General features: G+C 43.5%; 1 protein-coding gene across 1 annotated transcript; it reads right to left on the reverse strand.

The window, feature by feature from the left end:
- Positions 1-1,693: 1,693 nt before the first annotated feature.
- On the reverse strand, positions 1,694-23,904 carry capn7 (calpain 7). Its single transcript, XM_006635532.3, has 22 exons — positions 23,799-23,904; positions 23,453-23,571; positions 22,566-22,674; positions 20,344-20,501; positions 19,930-19,997; positions 18,949-19,149; positions 18,094-18,180; positions 17,304-17,430; positions 15,786-15,871; positions 15,205-15,298; positions 14,819-14,965; positions 14,295-14,401; positions 13,742-13,862; positions 12,755-12,899; positions 12,227-12,326; positions 11,641-11,776; positions 11,102-11,177; positions 10,036-10,181; positions 8,284-8,346; positions 7,740-7,870; positions 5,473-5,565; positions 1,694-4,906 (listed from the first exon to the last, which is right to left on the reverse strand). Exons 2-22 carry the CDS (start codon positions 23,552-23,554, stop codon positions 4,762-4,764), a joined length of 2,442 nt encoding a protein of 813 aa, XP_006635595.1. The 5' UTR covers positions 23,555-23,571; positions 23,799-23,904; the 3' UTR covers positions 1,694-4,761.
- Between the last annotated feature and the right edge of the window lie 1,868 nt (positions 23,905-25,772).

The raw sequence follows: 25,772 nt of genomic DNA on the forward strand, positions 1-25,772 counted from the left end.
TCTAGGTTAATGGTTCGGAGTTTCATTTTTAGGAATATCCTGCTGTTCTGAAATTTCTGTAGCAGAACAAGCCACATTGAGCAAAGCCAGCTAATTCATCTGTGGCTCTTTTTTGATGAGTTCTTAGTCATATTTACAATGTTTATATTTTTGCTCTGCAGCACTATGTTGTTTAGGGCATTGTTTGATTCATTGTTTGAAGCTGAGAAGAGCAGAACTGGGTAAAGACACTTCTAATTTGGCCTGTCACCAGTGTGACAGTGTGACCATTATACTGTTACAAGCTGCAGGGTGTAAACAAATTAAAGGGGACTGAGATTTTACATACAAGATCAGCTCCCGACAGATTGCAACAGTAAACAATGACACCCCCCCCCTTAGTACAGAGGAGTACAGAGCCTCAAGACATGTAGTTCCCAGCACAGTGAGGTAGTGTTGTAATAAACTACACGGCAAACTTCACATCCACCATTATTTACAATAACGTACGAGGCTTGCGAGAGCCAGGACCAGTCTTTTAGAGAACCGGGAAATGGAATTCAGCCCTGCAAATAAGGCAAAAAGGTATCGACTGTGTCTTACAAAATAAGAGTCTACTTAGGACTGAAGCACCTCCAGAATGGATACTGAACAAATGGGAACCTCTCTACAAATAATGCATCGCAATACGAGCAAGAGATTTCTGGTACCTGGGGAACCACAAAAAGGAAATAGGATTTAAAGTACTGGAACCAAGACTGGTTTCATCAGTTCTCAAATTACCTGGTAGCGTTTCGGCCTGCAGTGACAGCACAGTTTCTATTCTTGATTGTCCTCTTGTTCTTCATCATTCTGTGTCTCTGGAAGGGGTATGTGGAGTCTCATGTATATTGCATAGAGGCACAATTCTTCCTCAAAAAGGCCTGTCCTACTGACCTCCCTTGATCAATTCGGTCATCGTTAAGTCTTGATAACATGAACTGGCCACTTAGGCTCTGTCCTTTAGATAAAGGACAAATGTGGAGCTCCAATTACCCTGATCAAACACTTTGAAGAATGCCCATTGTCTTACCTGCAAGATAAGAACTACTAACATTTCTTGTTTCTTGAAAGCCACCTCCAACACACACAACCCATCATGTTAACTCCTACAGTGTATTTATATACTGATTTAAAGGCAGGAAAACTAAGATGAATTACAGGCTGGGATTAAAAAGGAAAGTTTCTACTAGCTAGAGCATTTTTCAGGGTTTGGGACAGTACCTCAAAAATAAAAGCCAAAATCCACACAAAAGCTTCAAGAACACATGCTGTGAGACAAAAGATTACTGCAAGTTTCTGTAGCCCGAGCTCAGACTCTCGGCCTTCCCATGATGCTTTCTTAACCACAGACCTCCCTGCGATCTCCAGGGAGCCCAGTGAAACAGGAACTGGTCACTTTCCATCTCAAATCACTGTGCAAAAAGACATGTGGAACACAATTGTGGAATTGTGGAATCACACCATGCCAAGACACAGAACCCTTAACACCGTACTGTAATTTTCACTGCCCTCCAGTTCTCTCAATTGTCTTTCACCAGCACAATATTAAACTGCAGATATTTTATGGCAAAGCACATAACTTCCATGTCTTTATTTTAAGCACATACCTCCTTTCCTTGAACTTAACAGAGGGATGGTTTTTCTTAAATGCAATAAAAAAAAATGACAATCATTGCGAAGTCATGAATATATTGGATACATTCAGCTTTTCTTCATTGATAGCACTTCTGTACAGAGTTCTCAACTTGAAAAACATTCTGAAAATGTGTTACCGGTTCTTAAACATAACACTTTGTCTGCCACAATATACTGTACTGCAAAAAAAACCATAGCCCTATAACAAGCAGTATCTCACGCTGTTGGTATGGCTAGGTTTGATACATATGTGCAATTGGTTGATTGTGTCATAACGGAGATTAGAGGACGTCCCCAGTAGTGAAGAGCAAAGGGACTCCTGCAGTCGCCTGCTTTTGAACCCAATGCCCTTTTGAATGTCAATCTGACCCTTTTGAGTTTACTGGAGAAACAGCGCGGAATGCAGTCAGCCCCCAGCTCTCCATAAAACATTCAGAATGGGAATACAGGGAAAAAACAGCAACGAAAACAAAGTTGTAAACCATGTCCTGTCTGTCCTCCACAACATTGTTGATTTTGCTGGGGAACTTATTTACTTAGATGGCAACACAGTGCTGTTCACAAGCCAGCATAAAAAAAAGTGCAACTTGATCATTAAACTTCTCATTCTTTCACTCATCGTACAGCATGTTTACCAGAACAACTTGTTACTAATTTCAATACAGTAAGATTTTTTTTTAAAAGACATAATGATATCCTGGGCGTTTCCATTCAACGCCAGTTCAAGACTGTTTCTTAAAAGGCCTTTGTCATCTGCTTACACTGCCCTTGAAGAAAGGAAATTAAACAAACCTTTTATTATAATACTTATATCCAGGGCTGAGGGCGAACCTCCTACTGTCAAACACTTGCTGTGCAGCCTCGTTTGTGGGGGCAGATAATTGATATGACAACTCCACGTTTTAAAGAATCAAACCTGAGTGATACAGCTCATTCCAGATGATTTTTCTTAGATATAATACATACCAACTCTGCTTCGGAAATCATCTGCTTAAAAAACCACATAACTGGAATACTGTAAATGAAGAAACCTTGCACTCGTGCTTCTCCCACAGTGAATATTCGTGAATCATTTGCAAATAGGAGCTGTGAAGGAAGATCGGAGGCACATCTAGAAGCAGGTTCAGGATCAAACGCTCTCTCACAGAAAAGGGCACACTGGCGTTTAGCTTTCCACAGAATCAGCTCACTAGTGTGGCCAGGAACTGAAATAGCAACACGGTGTTGAGCCCACGTGCCTTCTCTCTCTCAGCACCGAGCCAGCCAGGTGCAAAATCAAAGTTGCAGCAGACCCCTGCTTCACGTGGAGCTTTTAAGCTGTTAGTCTCAGGGGGGCTTAGGGAGGTGGGTGAGCCTTTTCATTTATTATTGAATGAAAAGGCAAGTTGAGGGCTCGAGTTCCTGTTGCAGACCGTGCTGCTGTACCCCAGTAGCTCCAGTCCACCCAGCTGTATAAATGAACCGGCTTTACCCAAGGGAAACCTGCTGCTTCTCGATTATGGACTCTGACAGCCTCATGTTTCAGTCATTTCTATCAGTAACCCTTTAGTGAGATCCTCGCTTCACTGTCTCGCAACGAACCAGCCCTCTCAGTCTGGCTACTGACTGTTTAATCGAGTATTTTTTTCAAACACCCAAACAGACACTTTCTGCATAACAAGTCAACTTGGTGTCCAAGTTTGTTTTTAAGGACAGGGATGTTACCTTTTATAAGTAATGTTTTGTACAGTAAATGATTGAAATGGGGAAGGTCAGATTTATTGAGAAACCTCCCTTTCTTGAACCGAATGTCTCCTCAAACCAATGACGTGAGATATTTGGGAAAGACGCTTAGCCCTTCCACAGCACCAAGCGAGTTTCTCTTAGATTTATTTTTGCGACTTGATCTCAGTCCTTCGCTAGAGATTCCCTGTGGGATGTCGTCTGTTGCATCTGGGTACTATAATTAGGCCTTAACTTAACCATTAACTGCATGCCATTTCAGTTATTTTCTAAGGGGATATCAATCAAAAAAACAACAGCATGTGGACAGCAAAGTATGAAAACGTTTGATTAAAGGTTGAAAGAACCAAGAAAAGTCAACAGACTGGATAAAAAGAACTTCATTCTATTTCTAATAAACATTTGTGAGAGCATCAACATTTTATCTTACAGGGTAAACGAAATAGCTTCTTACAAAGCTTTAGTTCTCTATTGTGACAGAATACGTTTAATCCATTAATTTGCTCTTTATAGTATCAACAGATTTTTACAAACAGAAAGTGCCACCTTAGTGTACTTTACTAGTGCATAGGCATAACCTTATGGTTTAACTGTAATGGTGCTTAGCAACGCTGAATGAAAACAAAAATACCTTTACTTGAAGTATGCTCCAAAATCACATAAAAACATATATTGAGTCTGTAAAAATACAGAAATTCCAGCATTCAAGGGATTGTAATAAAAATAATCAAAAGAGCTCCTGGCTCCTGCGCTTCAGACTGACCAGCTCACTGATTATGTGGTGTGATTAAGTTACTTCTGGACTCTATTCAAGTGATTCACAGAAGCCCCTTCATATCATAAAACAAAGACCAATGAGCAGAAAGAAAAAGCTGTGTGCATTCAGCCCAGGAGCTAGAAAGACATCATACAGGAAGCTGGACGTGGACACATCCAGTTCATTACCCTGTCCCGAGATGGGTCTGAATCCATGTGCTAGTCACTTCAAGTGTTTCGTACATCTATGTGCTAGCAGGACAGGGTACAATGCATTGAAAACAGAAAAGGACAATGACGGTAAACAGGTGACTGAGGATCTGGTGTGCTTATTTTGGATTGTAGATGGTTTGATTAAGCCACACGTGTATTAGATGCCAGTATACTTGCTGCGCTGTGCAAAAGGTTTACCCAAAGTCAGTAGGTTATTCTTTCATTGTTTCTTTTTTGGTTAAAGACCATGGCCATTCGACCCATTGGAGATGGGTCATCTTCACGAACAGTAAAAATAAACATCAATTTACAGACGAGCTCCTGAATTCACTGATGGCTTAAAAGTTAACCAGGACCACAACTTTTGCGCTCTTGAGTCAGTGGGTCCTGAGAACATGGACTTTGGCATGCCCTTTACTGAAGCTTAGAGACCTTGATCGGCGTCGTAGTGTTAAAGTCCAGGAAGAAAGGGCCTTCTTGCTTGGGTAGGAAGGTGGTGGGAATGATGTTGTAAACTCCAGCAGGAACACAATCAGCCTCCATGTAGCAAAAGCCGCACCTAAGGCAAAAATAAAGATGGACAGGCAACAGACAAGGGTGAGATTGTGGCTTAACGCAGCAACAATTTGAGAGCAACAACACAGTCATGTGAAGAGGCAACAAATTAACAGGTTCATCTATAAATGATTCAAGGAAATGGAGCCAGAGAGGGGTACACTCTCATCTCACTCTGCGCATTAGTAAAGTGATGTCAGACAGAGGCACGAATTGTTAAGAAGACCTGGACTAAGTTCCAGAAAGTTATTAATGGGAATACCAGTGTTATTATGGAGATATTAAGATGGGTAACAATTAAAACACAGGAATGCACTTTGAAGAACTAACACATTTACCTCTTACTCTGTAAAAACCGCTGCAGCTATCTGCAGCATTCTTATGTTCTTTTAAGGTTTTCAGGTCGTTTTAAGTTTAAGGATTTTCCGCTGCTTTTGAGTCAAGCGGAGTGATTTCTGCAGCAGTCCTGTGTCTGCTCACCCGCCCCGGCACACCTGCTCACAGAGGCAGCGGGAGGAGAGGTGGCGGCACTGGCGTGGAGTGAGCTCAGGCGAGCCGAAGGGAAATTACCGGTAATCCCCACTGCTCCTCTTCTGAGCGGCCGAGGGTCCAGGGTCCCCCACGGAGGAGACCGCGATCACCTCAAACCCCACGCTGTACTGCCTGCGAGAGGTCGTTCATGGCACACAGCATCGTCGGGAAACAAGGAGGGAAAGGAAAAACATGAACTCGGCAAAGCAAGAAGACCTTGTAGAGCGAAGTGGGTTAAAAAATGCATTCTACGGAAAGAGACCTGTAGTACGATAACGAGACAGTCTCATTTATCTTAGTGGGTATCATGTTTGAACACTGGCAACCACTGCAGAAACGGAGCCTCTTTCTTTCGCCCCCACAACTCAGCTTCTAGATGGGCTCAGCGTGAAAAGCAAGGGGGAGAAGAAACAGCCAGGAGGCCTACAGTCCAGCTCAGAGCTACAACTCAGGCTTGGAGCCCGGAGTCCCCCTGCGGCGCCCCTCCGGCAGCTCCAGCACCCCCTTCCCCTTTAGAAACTACCACCAACAAGCACAGCGCCCCCTGCTGCTGATGAGACTCTCCTCAGTCCCGCAGAAGTGAAACACAAGAAACATTTTTTGAAAAAAAAACCAACAACTTTTCCAAAAGGGTCAGGTATGGGTCCACGAGCATTTAAATCAGGAAGAGCACATTGTCTGCTTCTTGAAGCGTGGCAAACAATGAAAAGTCAAACTGGTGCGGCATCAAAAACATTACATTACTAGGAGTTTTAAAAACACATGGTTGTGAAACTGCACTAAACTAAACAAATCAAATTGATCAAAGAGGTCAAATTGCACAGATTTCTACGTGTTTCAGCTTTAGTCATTCACTCTTACGAATGTCATTTAAATGCCACTGAAAACTTGTTAACGTCATCATGTTTCGCTACAATCCCAATTCCCATGCAATGAGAGAAAGTCTGTTTACAAGGTCAAGATCCTTGTTCCTGTGGGAAGGCTTTGGAGAATGGCCAAAACAGCCTCCTGGATTTCCCAGAATGAGCAACCATGTCTTTTGAACACAGAGGCTATGAAACAATCTCAGTGAAAAATACACATTACGATTAAATCTGCTTGCCCTCTGTGTTTAAGTTATTAACAGGAACGGGTTTGTTATGATCTTTTTATTCTCTCTAGTTTTTCAGCTGAGCTCTCCATTTCTATTTCAAACAATAAAGAGGTGGTTGAAAACAGACACTCGATAAAGACTTGTTCTGTATCAAATACTGGGCTGGATACTGCTGATGGACGCTGCTGTTGTCCTCATACCCTTTTGCTTTGTCTTTTATGAAAATGTTAAGGAAAGCGAGGTCAGAAACTCTCTCTACTGAACCCCAATTAGCTTTAATGCTACAAACATACACAAGTACTTTCTGTGGCCATACAATAAACCACTGACTGAGCTTCTGAGCAGGTGATTCTGTTGAAGCAATATAATTTCTTCAGTGATCCACTGACTGCTTAAAAATAAAATAACTGGATGTTTGACGAACCAGTTATACATTGGCCTATTTACTTATTATGAATTGAAGATTATAACTCAAAACAAACGTTTTGTTGTACTAAATGTATGACAATGTCATACAGCTTGGCATGCTATCACCTCCTCCTCCAGAGCTTAGAAGATGTTAAACGCATTCTTATACTGTATAGTGTGTGCAGAGTTCAATGACCTGGACTGTAATGCATTCTCAGCGCAGTGATTCAAGAAGCTGAAGCACAAGATTAATTTTAGATGCACTCAACCCATAAGAACGATCAAGACATGCCTCACTCTCAAACACAACTTTGCATAGACGAGAAAAATCATTCTGAATTAAAAACAGTTCATGCACTAGCAGGGTGTCTCTTAAAATGCCGAATTCTGTTTTTCAACAACGGGGAAAACAGAAACAGATATTTTAACAGTCTTATGAAATGTTGGAGGGGGAAAAAAGCTCAGAAAGGTATTGCTCTGGAAATCAAAAGGAAAGGGAGACTGGGGTCTCTAGAATCACTGAACTGCTGTGAAACCCAATGCTCGACTCACATGGCCTAGATCCCGTTATAAACCTGGGCCTTCAAGTACAGCACACACTGCCCAGCACAGACACTGCTATTTCAGGACAGACATGAGGCAACCCCAGGCACCGTGTGCACAGGCAATCTATCCCCTAGCTCGCCTCACCAGCCCCGACGCTCCGCGGTCATCAAGGGCAGCGTATCGATAGTGCGCCACGAGAGCCAGGTCTCCGACAGCACTGGGGAAGACCGCGCATCATTGGACTATTTATCTCACAGACCTGGAGCCCCGCAGCTCAATGAGGAGAGGCCCCGCTTTCTCCAGCTGGAACTGGTAGATGGGGTTGTACTTGTGAGTCTCTTTGTAGTTCCCGCAGCCGCCGGCACTCTGACCTTTCCACTGCCCGTTGACCTGTGGAGACAGCAGTGAGGCACTCCGGTAGTGGCAGGGCTGGTCGCCGGCGTCCGCGGCCGCCATGTGGCAATCTACTGCTGCCCAGAAACACTGCTGAGCCTTGCGCACAGCGCGGCTCCCAGGCTTTTATTCAGGGACCAGCGTGAATGTGCAGGATAACCAGACTGGGGAAGCAACAAAACAGCTGTTTTACAAGACGTTGGCTATTCTACAGGTGGTTGCTACTTTTCCACGAACTTCCCCATTTTTTTAAATGACTCATTCAGTGAAGTATGAGAACGTGACCACTTTGAAAACCGGAATAAATACCACTGAGCGTACGGCAGTTTAGAGTGTTTCAGTGGGTATCGTATTTTCATACCCGGTTCCTCTTTCCGAAGTGGTAGCCTTTGAGTCTACCGAGCACTTACCCTCTTCGAGTGAGTGTAAGGAGTAGGGATCTTCGAGAAATTAAACTTGCATCCAGAGTACACCTGTTTGAAAAAAAAATCATTTTAGGAATAAGTCAAATGTGGCCGTTCAATCTGACGTTTAATGCAACTTCTGACAAAAGTAACAAACAATCTGTGCAAATGGAACATATTCTACTAAGAGGACAGAGCGATTTTCAGCTTTAAGTATTATTAACGCCACATCTCCCAGGTGTTGTACCATCCTATTTGGAAAGAACTGTACAAATTCAAGAAATTTGTATTGTTATAGGAAAACAATACTGTTGTTTAAAATATATTTTACCATGCAGTGTAATTTATGATCAAAGGTTAAAATGATAATATAATAATAATTGCACAGACTTTGGCTTAAACCAGTCTCTATTCCTCTACAATTATAATGGTAATCGCACAGATATTCACGAGCCGCAAACTCTACTGCTCCTGACACACTGAACATGTATTTCTGAAAACTTGTTTTTCTTGGCATTTGCTTATCAGAACTGGCTTGATGACCATCTCAGAAACAACATCTGAGGCTGTAGGTAACCCAGCTGGTAGCCTGTTTCTTAATGCATTTAAATTGATTAAACAACATTTTCTCTGGACTCAGCAAATCTCAAGACCAGCAAAACAATGCCCTTTATAAATTAATAAGATTAGGCACAAGATAATCTCTTGCACAGTTTTCTTGAAAATAAGGGATTTACAGTATACTGACATCCATGATTTAGGTTAGAAAAAACAGCTTGTAAAGAGAAATGCTTCTCCCCTTTTCTGAACAGATGATCTGAATGTTTAAGAGACCCTGCCTTTAGGCTTTAAGTGTGCACTTGCAAAGACATTTTAACTATAACTGTGTTTATTTTGTTAGATTTTTTGTTGGCAAAAAAAAAGAAAACTCTAACAAGCTTGTACTTTGGAGGGCGCGCATCATGTTTCAGACAGCCATTTCTGAGATCAAAGAGGCAACATATTGCTGGAGGCTTCTTTTATGCTAATTACTGCGCCATGTGGCTGACTGCATCCTTCCTTCTGTCATACAGACATAACTGGGACACTGCCCACTTCATACTGGGCCTGTGCATTCAAACGCCTCCAACAGCATTCAAGATTAAAATCCTTGATGCAAACGCGAAGTACTGAAGGCTATAAATATGGCTTTTGAAAGAATGAATTCACACAGTCAAAGCTGAGTGGCATCAAGGCTCCCATTCCCCAACGCTCTCTTCTTTTTGACGAACTTGGAGCTTCAAAGACGTCGTACAGATCTATCCGGAGGCCTGAGGGGACCCTGTATTCACTTTGTTGATGCAGGTTTGGTGATGCAGCCACGTTATTTTTTTTACTGAAATAAAACTGTTATTATGCAGTAAATCTCTCTCTGTCCAAAGGATCTGCTTCTGTATAAGATGGGCTTGAAAATCTCACAATACTATGACTCAGACATAATATTCTTTTTCTTAGGACAGGATGTCTGGAATGTTTTTCCGAAGTCTCGATGTCAGTTATTGTATTTCTCACAAATCAATCTACGTGTAGCTGAACGCACTTATACTGGGGTGAGAATGTGGCTCTGAGCGTTTCGACTGTGTGCTCACGGGGCTCAATGGATAGCGCTTGGATTTGTCCATTTCTCAATACCGACAGAAACACAATGGACGTCTTCAGAGCTCTGCAAAGCGACTCAGACCTCCATGCAGTGCTTTGGAAGCCTGGCGGTCCACTTACCCTCAGCGTGTAGTGGATGGTGTTCTGCTTCTCGTACTGCGACACCACCAGAGAGAAGGTGTGGGTGCCCGCGCTCGTCAGCTTGATTTTGGTCAGATAGTGGGGACTGTTGATACGAATCCCATCGATGTATGGGGGAGGATCGGCTGCAAAAGAGGGGTGGCAGGTTTTAGACCTCTGAATTTTGCATCAAACACTTGTTTTCAAAATAAACCATGATACTCGCATACATGTGGAAGGCGTTGCATCAATATGAAAATACCTAAAGCTAGCATTTACATTTCATGTTGCTCACAAGAGTGTACAATCTTCTACATATGTGGTTAAACTGCCCTTTAGCAGGTATCACATCTGCCAGAAGCAGATTCTGTATCCTGTTCGGAGTGTTAATCATCTGCTGCAGAAAGACATCGCAATGGCTTTTTAAGCAGCTGGGAACCGTCTCTGTGACTTGGGTGTATTTTTAAAGCAGCGCTTTCTCATGCATGAAAAAACAAAAGCTTGTTTTCAGTCGGTTTCATGAGTCAACCAGACGTGCAGTTTGACATGCTGGCAGGATACCAGGGGAACGGGGACAGCAAGTGTTCGCCTATTCGCCTGCAGCAAGTGAGGAGAGCAGGAGCCCCACCGACCGAGGGGCTGGTCTGAGAATGGCACACACAGCTGTGGTCCTGTGTGAATACACCTGCACTCGACTAGCAGCTACACTGACACGTTCTGCACACTGGACTTCAGGAAGATACCATTTTAGAAATGCATGGGGCTGAAAGTGTCCAGGACATTCAGACATACAGGAAAAACATTAAACACATGGCAACTACGAATTGGTCAAATTTGAAAACAACACATTATACACAAAGGGCCTATTGCTAAATAATGATCTAATTATTCTGCGCCTTGATTTGTTAAAACTCACTTTCCTTTTCTAGTTCAGAACTAGCCACATGAAAAAGCCCCTTACAGCAGTTTTGCTAGGGTTTGTAGAGAGTTATTTTAACTCGGTGTTATCCCATCATGTGGGAACAGGTACGGATCTGAGACATGGAACTTGTACTCCTGTACTCACAAGGGTAGTAGACTTTCTTCCCGTCTGTCTTGTACACAACAAGGGTGATGAATTCTCGATTCTGGGCAAAGTCATCCTTAATCACAAACAGAAAAGAAGAAAAAAATAAATAAATCACCTTTTAGACCACACTGTGAATCCATGTTTTAAAACTACAACTTCAGAGCTCTTTCTTTCAAACATGCACAATTAATATCAACTGCACTTTATAATTTCCTAAAATAAACTGTTACTTGCAGGAGTCACAGCAATTCAGTTTCTGGCCAGTTAAGTCTCAGACGTACAGTGCTTTGCATTATCACACAGCTCCCCTCAAACTGTAAGCAGTCTCTTGAAAACCTATGCAATTCATCTGGTATCACCCTCTGTCTGAAACACCTGATATTATGATTTCAAACATCTTTTTAAACTATTGTATTAGAAAAACCTTCCAACCTTTTCTTTTTTGCAATTTAAAAAATAAAAACATAAAAATAAATGCAAGCCGCTCAGTGAAAGATTAAAACATGGTTCCCCACAGTCCCCGCGCAGGCCCGTACCTTGTCTGTGATGTGCCTAGTGAGGAGAACCCAGACTGCAGCGCCCCCTTGTGGACACTGCACCTCCAGCTTGTACTGGGGGTTGTTAGCCAGGCTGTAGGCATCTTTTACTGGGCCCTGCTTGGCTTCCCAGGTGCTGTGACACACAAAAAAGCAATAGACCATTCTTATTTCTCATTGCCATCATTAAAACACACCAAATGAAATCAGTTAATGCCCACACACACCTAAATCTGAAATCTATTGGCACTGCAATGGGGAAGATGAAAAGGTCAGTAATAACCTTTCAATGCTGTCTGGGAAGAAGGCGTATAAAACTTGAAGTGAGACAGATTAAACGGAATTTTAAAGGCTCTATTATGACGCGGGGCTCAGTTTGGGTAAAAGTCAAGATTTTGAAGTATTGCTTTTGGGAAACGTTCATGAGAAAATGCATGACTCTTTAGCGTAGAGGTTGTGCTCACAAGGGTCTTTCCCCACGTGTCTTGTAAGCAACTAAAGGGCAACTTGAAACAAGCAGGCTTGCAAAACCTCACTCCCACCCCCACGGGACGTGAGGAAGGCCAGAGGCAGAGGAGTGGCTGACCTGTGGATGCAGGAGGACTCTTTGAACAGCACAGGGCTCCAGCTCAGGTATATGACATCGTAGTATTGGCACAGGTCTTCCCATGTGATCCAGAAGACCCCTGACACAAGAGCAAGAGAGCGTTTGACAGAGGAACACCTGGCCGGCCTCCCCACAGTCCGCCATTCTCTTCAAGCCTGTTTCCACAGCAGGAAGAGGGGATATGACAAAATGCCACTCGCAGTTTTACTCCTCACTACATTCGTTACTTATGCAGGTGGAAAGAGCTACAAAGGTTTGGCGGCACAGCCTCAATTCTTTGATATTTCACAAAACTTAAAAAAGAAATAGTCAATAAAAGAACGCTGCAAATGATTACCCAGGGTACCAAGCTGAAAAAATTACACCTGGCATCCATCTTTAATATGTACCGGACAAAATATTAATTTTGACGTTGAGCATGAAAAGGTCGCCTGAATATCAAAACAGTTGTTTTTTTTTTTAAAACTAAGTGCTTCATCTTTCCAATTCCGTCCCCCCTCACGGTACCGTTGTCGAACCGCTGGGCCATCTTGGGGTCAAAGTTGAGGTACTTGAGGAGCTCCGGGGTCCAGCTCTTCTCGTCCCGCTCGCTGAAGCGGCCCTTCCACCGCAGATGGCTCCAGGGGTTTTTCAGCTGCAGAAACCGACTGCCCTAGAAGAGAGAGACGCAGCACGATGTCACAAGGCTTCGACCTGAAGACTGCTGGAACCTCTGTTCAGGGCTTGTAATCTGTAATCGTGGGGAACTGGGAGGGCGGCACAGTGGTGAGCACTGATGCCTTGCAGTTCAATTCCCTGGGCAGCTCAACACCCTGCTCCTCACCGCTGGCAGCCCACTGGAGCTCAGCAGGTGTGGGCCTGGCCAGTACCTGGATGGGAGACTCCTGGGAAAAACTAAGTACGGTCATGAGGACACTACACTGCAAAAAGGCGTCGTGTTTCGGATGAGACGCACGACCGAGGTCCTGACTCTCTGTGGTCATTAAAAATCCCAGTGCGTTTCTCGAAAAGAGTAGGGGTGTTAACCCCTTCGTCCTGGCCAAATTTCCCCCTGGTCTTTACTAGTCACGGCCTCCTAATAACCCCCCTCTCTGAACTGGCTTCATCACTCTGCTCGCCTCCCCACTGAGAGCTGGTGTGTGGTGAGCGTTCTGGCGCACTATGGCTGCCATCTGCACCCATAGTGAGCTGCAGATGCTAACTGCCCTGTTTTTCCCCATATACAGATGATTTGTAATCAAGCAGCTGGCTCTTATTACTTTACTGACTGCGCTCTTGAGACAGGCGTCTTGCAAATGCTTAACTGATCTCGGCACTTAAAATACTTCACCCCACACTTGGAGACTCCATCAACGTGTAAACACAAATGTGAAAACACATTTTTAAGTATTTTACAGCTAAGAATTTTCACCTACACAAAGCTTTTGAATCGTGTTAATTGAAGAACTTTCTCTAATCCTCACTTTCAACTCTCAGACTATGTCTGCTCAGTACCTTGTATTCCCTGATGTCCAGGACTGCGTAGGCGTGTGTGGACACCAGGCCCCATCTCTCGGCCTCCTCTTCCGTCATCACCCCGGTCGCCGTGGTGATCAGCACGTGGCCCTGGTGAAACCTAACGTTGGGGAGTGTGGCAATAAGTATACCCCGAATCGTTGTCGCCTGACTTGCAACTGTGTCAGTGCAAGTCCCACAAAGTCAAGGCTACCGATCCTTCACATCTACGAGACCTCCCGTGATCATTTCCTTTTCTACTCTGACTTGTCCTACAGATTCAGAGATCTTTCACTTTCTACTCAATCATTTTACTGTGCTATGAAATCAACAGTAACTGTTCACCCATGTTTGGCGAATCCTTGAAATAACACTGGATATACGTATGAGATCAAACTACTTTTTTCAGGGACTGATGTCTGATAAGCTTATTGAACATGTGCTGTGTACTCAAAGACCACAACGGATTATAACTCAAATGCACACCCTATATTTAGATATTTTAATGTCAAATTGTTCTAAAAGTTACTAATCAGGAAGACAACAGACTTACCTTTGATACAGCATTCGAAACGTGCTGTCCTTACTGAAAGCTTGATTGTCAGAATGCATAGCAATTCTCTCAGGAATCCAGCCTGTGAGCGCATGAAGGTCGATGTTCTACAGAACAAATCACAGTGTATGACAGGTATTTGTGAGTTATTCCCTTACTGTCAAGATGCCTGCACTATTAGTAAGACATGAACCACCAGTGGGAACTAATATAAAAAAACACTTTTTATGCATGATATAGAATCGTAATGACTAGGAATGCAAGTAATGCTTTCGGATTAACCAGAGGTGATGAAAAGGTTATAGAAGGCTTTTAAACATATGGTAGGCTTTTTAATTTTCACGAAATGTTAGGAAACAGCTTAATTGGCCTCGACATCTTCCTTCTAATGTTAGACAGGAACTCTGATAACACAGGGCCTTCTATGACAACTAGAATGAAAATACAATGAAAAGAAAAGCAACCCAAGACGTTTGCTTCACATGGAAGAGAGGTGATTACGTTGAGGCGGCGCTGTAACTCACTGAATTAGAGCCGGGGAAGTCGTACCCTCCCATGACCTTCATGTACGCCTTCTCGATGAGAGACACCCACAGCTCATTCTTATTGCTGGAATAGGAACAGAGCAGCTCCCCATTGCGATCCACTGGCAAGTAGTCATCGATAACAACCTGGCGGCAGAACAACATCACAGCTCTGAGAGCCTGCTTCTGGTGCGAGGAAACGGCTGGAGCTGTTTTTAGCAAGCCTAAAATCACGACACTGAAACCCTTTGGCTTCCGAAGGCCCTGCTCTGAAATGGAGAAAATCGCTCAGAAGTGTGCTCTAGACTTTTTTTTCTCTCACTTTTCCGGAGTAAATGCATTCCTAACCCTTCATGCTAGATACGTTCAGAACTGTGTGCACTTGCCTTCCTGGGAACTCCATTAATGTGCAGCTTGACCATGTACTTTCCACAGGGGTTGTACTCTGGTTCCCCCTTCTTGTTCTGAGGATATATAATGCTGCATAAAATAGCCAGAGAAACATCAACGTCATGACCAGCTGCTGAAAGTAACGTTGGCAAGTCAAGACATTATTATGAGTAGTAATGCTGTTCAGCAGATGCTCTTACCTACAGTGCCTTACAGTACATTCAAAAGATTTACAGAACTGTGCAAACGTTACACTTTTCAACCCCACACAAAAAGTAAAACAAAAAAGGCAAAATAATAAAAGACAAAGTGGGTACAGCAGATATGGAAACGGAATACTGGTTGATGTTAGAACAGCAGGATAACAATAATATTTTAGTGAAACAAAAAGCTTAGAATCCTTTTTGATTGCTCGCAGCCAAGTGCCCTCTCCAGCCTTCTTGAAGTAAGCCAGGGTGTCAGCTTCAGTAACAGGAGCTTGTTCCTGACTGCTACAGCCCTACACACATACAGGTGTGCTTCCATTTAACTGTCCTGGACATACTGATTGCTACTAAGAGAAGACTAAGACTCTTACCTTGTGATTAACTTCTTGTTATATCGTCTCTCGTACGCTGCACTGATGGCCAACGAGGCTACAAATGAGCAGTCAGATACCACTGTCTAAAAAAAAAAAAAGGGGGTTTTATTAACTTACATTGTGTTCACTGGATTGACCTATTCGGATTATAGTAGATTAGAAAAAAAGAATCAGAAAGTGAGATGGCAGTGAAATTCTTTGTTCAGACGAATTGACCATAAGAAACCAGCATCCCTTTCAGGGTATCATCTGCCATCACAAGGATGCAAGGAGGTTTGTTTTACTGTTTCCAGAAAATCACAGTAAAAAAATGATAAATTCAAATCAACAGAATAATAATTTTGTTTGGGGATTCAACAAAAACATGTGATTCTGTGAAAATCCTCAGAGTTGGAGTATTAAACAAAAATAAAATCCATATAGCATTGTTCTTTTCTATGGTCATACTGTATATCCTCCATTTCCTAAACAAGGTCAGAGATTTCATCCGGCCAAGATATCCACTTGGGAATCTGAATTTAAAAACAGATTTGAATAAGAGTACCACAGCATCTTACAGCTACATCCTTAAGTCAGACATGAGTGAGCAGCAGATGCGCCTTTGAAAAGCACTGCGCTTCTGTAAAGAAACACTGAACTACTGCAGGATGTACTAAAATCCTCCAGGGGTAGGCAAGATACAGAACAGAATCCCACCCTAGCTGTCCGCTCCTAATGACGGCTTACTGGATTGTTCTCCATTCCTAAGAGACCTGCCTGTTTCTGTACCAACAACCTCTTTTAGTTTAAAAGCAAATGTGCGAAGCAATGCATATTTGAACCAGGAAAGTATGTCATGTGGAAATTTCTTGTGCACGGTAACTCCACAGCCTCAGCTTCGGTTCCAGGCGTCAACAGGTACAACAAGAAGCTGCTTGGAGTTTTCAGTGTTATACTAGTAGACTAATACTGCGTAGACAAGTGCAGCAGGGAGAACTAGCAAAGGAAATTCATTGTGGAAAGACCACTTTACCCAGTACAAGGTCATGGGGGAGCTGGAGCCTATGCCAGTACACAACGGTAGGAGACACTCTGGACAGGATATAACAGTAACTGGTGTACAGACATTCAGCTCCCTGTTCTTCAGCCCTGCTTGTACTGTCAAATTTGGAGCTGTCAGTTGTTTTTCAATTCAGCTTTCCAGCTGCGAAGCCGGAACCACACAGAGAAAAGGAGAGTCGTGACTCTCCAACATCTGGTGGAGTCATTTGGCTTGTGACATACTGACACACCCCAGAGTGCCTTGTGACTGACGCGACCTCTGCCCTGCAGGCTCCTGGTCACTGCTGACTCAAGAGCTAAGTGAACAGCGTCCAGCTAAAGCCGGTCAGAATCCCATGGCTCCTCAACACTTCTTCACAGCCACTTGTGAAATCCTGGTCACAGTCGATCAATGACTTTGCCCTTGTGCGCAAGGGGAGAGCTCCAGATCCCCGAGCTCAGATGCCGGGTGATTTCAGGACACACTCCTCTCACCTGTTTGATGCTGAAGCTGGAGACTGTAAAGATCATGGTGGGGTTGTTGCAGATGTCATCAGGTCGAACCCATCGTGAAAAGACTGCTTTCTGCTTGGGAGAAAGGGCCAACTTGCCAGATTTGTCTCTGTAACACAGGTGCAGGGCAGTGATGCAGACTCCATTGTGTTTTTTTCTCCTGACATTGCTCTTTGCCATTACTACAAACACTGGAGTGGATTATTATTATTAAAACAATCAGACATTAAGGAAACAGTGAAAAGCAGACAGACAAGAAATACAGAACAGGCATTTTCCAATCATGTTTTGCTTGAAGGAGACTAAAAAAAACATAACGCTTTTGTAGCCTACTACTTCTTGTACTGTAATTCTGTGTAGTGCTTATCCACTCATTTTTAAGGAGTTTTTTTCACCTCATTCAAGAAAAGTGGGACCATTTTCCTTCATGTACTCTACTCCGGTAAGACATGGCGGCTCTCTTGCGTAAACTTTGAGGCAGTGCAGTGCGACGAGGCTGCTTTGCAGCTCACAGGCATTCAGCATGGTCCTGGCTTTTAAAAACTACAACCTGAGCACTTGAGATAACCGCCAACAAAAACAAGTCGCTGTTGGTTGAACACATTTGCTGTTAATTTCCCAAAAGGACTGAGTTAATTAACAGCCAGCTATAATAATGAGAGAATTGGCACAACTCTCAAAACCGGTGTCTTATCAAAAGCGGCCTGCACACAATTCTGTGGCTGTAAATGCTAAAATACAAAAATAAACATTCCGAACACACAGAACCTACGAAAATGGGACAGGAAAGGCGAAGCGCTCCCTCAGATCGACACTCATGAAAGGCACATATTCAATGCCATTGATTTTCGACGTCTGCCTGCAAAACAAAAAAAAGACATCTAAGGTAAAGCACAGTTAATCAATACTAGAAGCCTAATTAATTAGTGCTACAGATTAATTGCTCAGAACAAGTATTTAGAGCACAACAAAACTTGTCTGCATGTCTTATGCCTGCCCTTCCAGTAATTTTGCTTTCCAAGCATACAGAGCAGTGCTGTAATTGTACTGTGTTTCGATTCCTGCAATAGCAGCAGATGAAAATTTGAAGCTGTATGGGTGGAAATAAAACACAGCACAAGGGAAGGGGACTGGACTGACATACTGTGACCCTGTTTTAACACCCTTGTCTAGCCTCTGGGAATTTGAAGAAACACAACAGTGGATAACATGGACAATGTGGGTTCTGCAGAGCTTCTAGGATCTTTACCTTGTCATCAAATGACAGTTTGCTTCTTTCTAAAGACATTTTTAACCCGCGAATGGGGTACTCTATAAACTTTGCTGCAAATATTGTTTCAACAGATGAATACAACAAGCCCCCCAATATTGTCCCATTTATTTATTTTTAAATTGCCACTAAAACACAGGACTGACCCCCAGAACCTGAACCCAGACAAACAATCTCCTTGAAGTGGTCATCTCAGTTCAGGGCTTTTCATTTAGCTGCTCTGTACTGTAGCAGGAAGTGCTATACACAACGTACCGCTGAGAAATCTCCCGAGTAACCGAGGTGTTCTCTACACTAAAACACCTGGTTCTACATTTTTATCTACATATTGGACATGAACAGAACACGTTCTATCACCTTAGCACTTCAATCTCCTCGGCGGTGTACTTCTGGCCCTGCGGCTCACTGGACTGGACTGGCCGAACTGCCTGTGGTTTGTCGTGCAGAGAGAAGTCTGGTCCCAGGGGCAGGTAGGGTCGTGCCTGGGTACTGGTTTTGGAGAGAACTGGCTTCTCCTTCTGAGTGGGCTTAGACATGGAATCTCTCAGCCCCTCTGCTCTGTAAAGAAGAAAACTTTTATGGCCATGTTCGTCTGATAGAACCCTACATTTCCCATTTTTAGTAACGCATAAGCTAAATAAAGGCCTGTCCTGAAAACGTAACCCTGTGTACCGGCTAAACTGGATGTGTTGGATGTCACAGTCTTTTCTGCAGCCTTTTTATCTTCTTATATCTAAAGTTTCAGGACCAAAGACTGCAAAACCCTCTTATTGCAAGGGTGCAAAATGGGTGAAATAATGCGGTAATCAACTGTGCCGGGCTGGAGCAGACATAATTGACCACTACAGGCAGATGCCAGAGCTCACGTCATTAAAATCTGTCTCCACTGTATCCGGGTGGCGATTTCCATAAAAATAAAAAGGAGGACCTTCTATGGGCAGCTGTTTTTAACCGAACAAGTAAAGGTTAATTCCACGCTGGAAAACAGAGAGGAGAAACAACCTTCTCCAGGCGAAACGTTGTTTCTCCTCTCTGCTCTTCAGCGTGGGTTGAACCTTTACTTGTTCCTCTGCAGCCGACACACCCTGGTGCAGCCCCCCCTCCAACTTGAACACGTTTGTTTTTAAAAGGCCAATATTAATAATACTTAAAAGCAACTTTCACAACACCAGAAAAAAAAGAGAGAAAAGGATCAGTGATTATGAGGATGAACTGTGCAGCGCGCTCCCTTGTGGAGATCAAATATGCCATTTTTAGGGCGCAGAGCCTACGATGGGATGATCAGAGGATCAGTCCACCTCCGCTCCTCTGCGTCCGGTACGAGGAGAGGGCACCCACCGGTCCAGCGCCTGCCGAGCCAGCTGCTTCAGCTTCCCCTCCAGCGCCTGGTCAGCTGTCTCGTTGGCCTGTGAAACAGGAGGCCGTACTCACTGCCCAGCTCCTGCAGTCGAGAGCCCTGACCATGTAAAGGTCTTTTCAGCTCCACTGCTGGCTCCCACTCCACACCGCCCACTGCAGCGACACGAACTGGAACTGCCCCAGTGGGCAGCGCACTGCACCCCTGCACAACGCCATCTACGTAACTCCCTGCTGCAAGAACAACACCGCCATGTCCAAACAGGGAGCAAGACGACGGGTCCACGTTTCTTAGAAACATTTTGTCCTACTGTTCTGTCTTTTCTCACCTGTCCAAACCCGCACATCGAAAGTCACAGACGTTCTTGAATGAATCGCGTCGCTGCGCTCGCCTACCGTCTGTATGCACAGCTCCACTGCCTGCGTGTACAGCTCGACGGCATCGTCCACGTTTCCCTTCTCGTCTTCCTCGAAGGCCTGCGTGACCAGGAAGTAGGCGCGCTCCAGGTCGAGCTGGTGCTTCGACTTCAAGGGATCACTGCTCTGGCCCTGGACTGAATCAGAACAATGCCAGAAACCATGACCGGCTGGCCTGCGCATCCTCTCGGACCTGCATAACACAGCCCCGTTCATCTGAAAAGCTCTCATCATCATGAAAGAGGACTGCCCAACCTTTATTTGTGGTTTTCCTACACCACGTGAATGCCTCCCTTTTAATGCATGGGAAAAAAAAATAATTAAGCAAAAGGCTCTGTGTTGACAATGTATGATGTAGTCGTTAAAAGTTGCTGTATTTTTAAAGGTGTTCAAACAAATTATTTTTATTTAGTCAAAACCACCTCTTTCCGTTTGGAAAGGTGTTAACGCACGGCCTCTTTTGCGCCTACAAGCAAGAATGTGCACGGTGTCTGTGCAGAATTCCGCGTCACACTTTCTCAAGAACCAACACTGGAAACCTGCAGCATTCGTTTAGAAATCCAGATACCTCTTCAACTCACAGAATAAAACCTTGAAGTCCTGTCAGCACAGTTAATTTGTTTGTGCCAAACAATTGTAAACAACCAACAGGATAATGTCAGCCAGAAGGCAATAAGGTGCTAATGAGATAGAGGTTTTTACTTTCGGATCGGAGAATTTTAGAAATGCATTATGTATGACATTCAAAGCAACAGGAAGTCCAATCCTGAAACATCAAATAAACATGCAGCCTCGAAGCTTGTCTTCTGGTAGCTAGTCAGTTTGCTCTGTCCTGGCCTCATGAAACTCCCACCTACATACTCAGAGCACTCTGCTCTTTATTCAACGAGTCACGGAAAAAATGACTGCTGTGGACTTTCACAGTAATTTCCCACCACAGAGAACTTTTATTTTTAATCACACAAGGGAAAAACCTAATCATTAAGTTAAAAATATTTCATATTACGTACAGCTATGCTGTACAATCAATTATAATTCCCTGTCTCATTAACAGGATTGCTTTTGACAAGTTCAGCGAATACTTTGCTCCATCTTCCCCTTTTAAAACAGCCTTTTTGAAATCTCAAAGATCATATTTCCTTGAAAAACATCAACTGCATTTTTATATGCATGTTTGCTTGACCTTAATTGGCATTGTCTTACTTTTATTACTACAGTACTTAAGTTTGTGTTGCAGGAACAATGTGTTAAAGGAGGTCTGTAATTTGGAAAAATCATAGCAGCTACAAAAAACATGCAAGCTCTACATTTATGTTACCTTTAATTTATTGTCATCACTTCATAAATTGGACCTCATTCATTGACAAAAATACAAAAAAAGCTTCAGATGTTGCATAGCAAATCATTTCACTTAGAATTTATACCATAATTCACTAGTTATTAAGTCATGTTCTCAGTGCTGCTTATACTCTAGCTCAGTTCCCACATCCTTTTTTGAGATTGTTTCATAAATGCGTCTGAAGATTTATTACCATCGATCTATGAATGATTTCAGCCGTTTCCATGAGGGACACACTCTGAGTTTAACAATGCTGCTTGCCGGCGTGCAGTACAGAAAAAATTCAACCACTCATAGCTCAGCACTTCAGAAGCAGCTAACAGTTCTAATGAATCGCACTGGTTAAGCGGTCAGCACAACTGACAAGAGTTGAAAACAATGGATTTCTGCTGATGCATGGCGTTCGAATGCTCTCACCAGCACACAGGTTCAGTGAAGTGCGGAGAACAGTGCAAAGCTGAGCTTTTCTTAATGCAGCAAGGAAAAGGAAAAAGCAGCAGAGCATCAATTATGATTACACTGTTCAGCAGTTTAACGCAGTTTTTAGGAATTGATTCTTTTGAGAAAACATCGACAGAATGTGAAAAAAAATCTGTGAACATGCAAGAAATGAGAACGTGTTCCCTTTCTGTTTGGTGATTCAAGCGTTATTGCATATCATGCTTTTCGAATGGGAGATAATAAAGCAGACTGGTTTGATCTGCTTATTGTTAGACAGACATTTATGTGACCAACATGTCACAAACTTCAGCTATTAAAACATGGGTGGTTTTTCTAAGGAAATAAAAGCCTGAAGCTACTGAGGTCTTTTCTTCTCGGTCTTGCCTCGAGTCATGCAGAATCGCACACAGAAGGAACCCACCTGCACTGTGGAGCGCCTGCACTCTGTCGAGATACTCGTTCACCTTGTCCTGAATGTTCTCCAGCTTGGAGCCCGCCATTCCAGCATAGATCAGGGCCTGAGCAGCTTCCTGGGAAGAAGAATTGAACAGGGGGTGGAACGTGATGTGGGTCAAATAACAAATAGTTAGTTGCTTTGCTTCCAAAACTACAAGATTCTCAGGCCTTCGCTACCATAACGTAGTCGTTAAGGAACCGAATGTACTCAAAATGTCATGCAGAATACAAAAGGCGTTCTAACACTATCCTTGATTTAGAAGTATTCACTGATCAAGTCTAGTAAACATAAAAGTGTATACTAGATCATTTGTGCTAAGGCAGTTGGGAACATACTGAAAAACCTTTTGTGGCTGTTTACAATTTTTATTCACTCTGAGCACCCAGGACGATTAAAAAGACATTTTGCTGTTGCTAAATGTTTTTTTTTTTACACAGTACGACCGCTTACATTCAAACGTTGCTCTCTAACAAACGTCCCGGCTCAGACTTGAATCAGTAAAGGTGGTTGTGGCAGTCACAGAGCGTGACAGTTTAATGAGTTTAATGACAATCAGGTATTGCTGATTCCGCATTGATTCTAAAGGAGGCACAGTAAAACCCTTTAACAGTGTTATTTAACTTCACCTAATCCTATAAGGCAAAGCTCAGCTGGTCATCACGATAAATCCGGGGTATCAACAGTAATGTGGTTTTGTTCTGAACCATGTTTAGCTACTGAGATACTGACCAGCGAGCAGGTTTGGTCTTCCGCTACACATACAGTAAATTAGAATCATTGTGGCATTTTTATTTCGGTGTCTTTTGGTTCATGACAAAGAGGGTCAATGAATCCGACGGCAACATTCCCACCTTATAATAAAAGACGGCTTCGTCGTATTTTGCGGTTTGGTCGTAGAATACGGCGGATTTCGCAAATTTCACGGCGTCCAGCTCCAGGGCCGCCGGATCCATACTTAATTTCCCTGACTCTTGAAAAAGTGAAAGGAAAAAAAAAAACCTCTTATATCAGTCCGCTAACGGCGTTTGCTCCCCTCAGACAGTGACCCGAGTGCGATTTCCTCATTATGCTTCGTGTCTCCGGGTAGTGACACGACAGGGCTCTCTCGGCGCCGGCTGCCAGCTACACACCGTACAATCACGAAACAAGGGAGAAACGACACCACCATCGACACACGAAATGGACGGAGACCAGTACCTGAACGCTGAACCGATAGAGTTAATGTCTCACTTTCTTACAAGAGTCCCACTCCAGTGTAGTGAAAGCACCACAACAAACGCCTGGGTTTTCCTTCCGGGTTCGGGGGCGGGGCCTGTGACGTCAGACCAGTCAGGTGAGGCAGGCAGACAGCTGGGTTTATTGCAGCAACAACAACAATAATAAACCATTTCTTACACTTATACAGCGCTTTTCTGGACACTCCACTCGAAGCGCTTTGCAGGTCATGGGGATCCCCTCCACCACCGCCAGTGTGCAGCCCCACCTGGACGATGCGACGGCAGCCAGAGTGCACCAGTCCACTCCCCACACACCAGGTCTCCGTGGGGAGGGGAGCAGAGTGATGAAGCCAGTTCAGAGATGGGGATTATTAGGAGGCCATGATGGGTAAAGGCCAGGGGGGAATTTGGCCAGGACGCCCGGGTTACACCCCTACTCTTTTCGAGAAACACCCTGGGGTTTTTAATGACCACAGAGGGTCAGGACCTCGGTCTTACATCTCATCGGAAAGACGACGCCTTTTTTACAGTATAGTGTCCCCGTCACTATACTGGGGCATTAGGACCCACACAGACTGCAGGGTGAGCGCTACCTGCTGGTCCCACTAACACCTCTTCCAGCAGCAACCTGAGCTTCTCCCAGGAGTATCTAATCCAGGTACTTGCCCGGCTCACACCTGCTGAGCTTCACTGGGCTGCCAATAATAACAACAATATATACAATACGCACACGAGTACATATAACATCATCAGGGGTATAGAAGAGTTGCCTCTTACAGAAAAGGTTAAATGCGGTTAATGACGATAAAGTACGCACAGCAGGTGCCGCTTGCGTCACCCGAGAACGACGTCACCGGGTCGCGCGTCCTCTGACGTCAGTGTTTGCACCATTGCCGTTCTTTTCTGGGAATCGATGCGCATTTTTTTCTCATGTCACCATTCAACAACGTTCTGGCACTCTGTTTGTCCTTGGCTATACGATAGTAATATTAGTGTACATCTAACTTTTAAAGATATTGTTCTCGGTGTCTCGAATCCAAACAAAGAAGTCCGTATAATGGTAAATGTTATTCTCTTGTTTGCAAGGTTTTACATACACACATGTAGAGTAAAAATAATCCTATAAGCTTTAAAATGTTTTCTAACTTATTCAAGAAAAACGAATTCATTGAAAATATTAAAAAATAAGCCTGGTGAGTTGGTCTACTAAAGTATTTTAGCACATAAACGTATTTCATGTAACTCCTAACACTCCTAATGACCTCTGTACCGTGGACAAAGTGTTTTTTGTGTTGTTTTTCCCTTTTCCCCGTTTCATTCACTTGTTGCTACCTTGTTGTGTCATGTTGAGACATCAGTATATTTGTATGCATATATCCGTTTGGGGTATTTGCCCTTTTTTTTGTTTTTAAATAAAAAAAACAACAAACCTGTGTAGTATTTTTTTTTTGTTCTGTTTCATTTACTGATGATACCTTTCTTCTATCATGTTGTGCGATCTGTATATTGGCATGTATATACCCCCTGTCTGTTGTATTTTTCCTTTTGTATTAAATAAAACAATTGATGCGCTGAGAAGCTGCACAGCGACAGCTCACGAAGAGGTGTGTGGGAACATACTGCGAGGCCCGCTCTGCGTGCGGTTGCTCCCTAGCCCCTGACGTGTGAATCGCCCTCAATTCACTCCTGCCTGTCACCTTTCCCTGTGAACAGCATGCCCCTATATACAGCAAAGGAGAAATTCGAATTAGAATTTACTTTATTATTGTCTACACCCAGTGGCATTTTTTTCCACTTAAAAGACCCATGAAAATATAAATTCTGAAACAGTTCGGTTAAATAAAAGTAAATAAAACAGCGCACATTCATTTTGTAGTGTAGCTCCATCTTTTTCAGGCTCTTAGGACGAGCCTGTTGACAAGTGGTGACTCACAAACTGGTGACATTGCTCCGG

Source organism: Lepisosteus oculatus, chromosome 10, assembly GCF_040954835.1.
Source record: "Lepisosteus oculatus isolate fLepOcu1 chromosome 10, fLepOcu1.hap2, whole genome shotgun sequence".
Taxonomy (NCBI): Eukaryota; Metazoa; Chordata; class Actinopteri; order Semionotiformes; family Lepisosteidae; genus Lepisosteus; species Lepisosteus oculatus.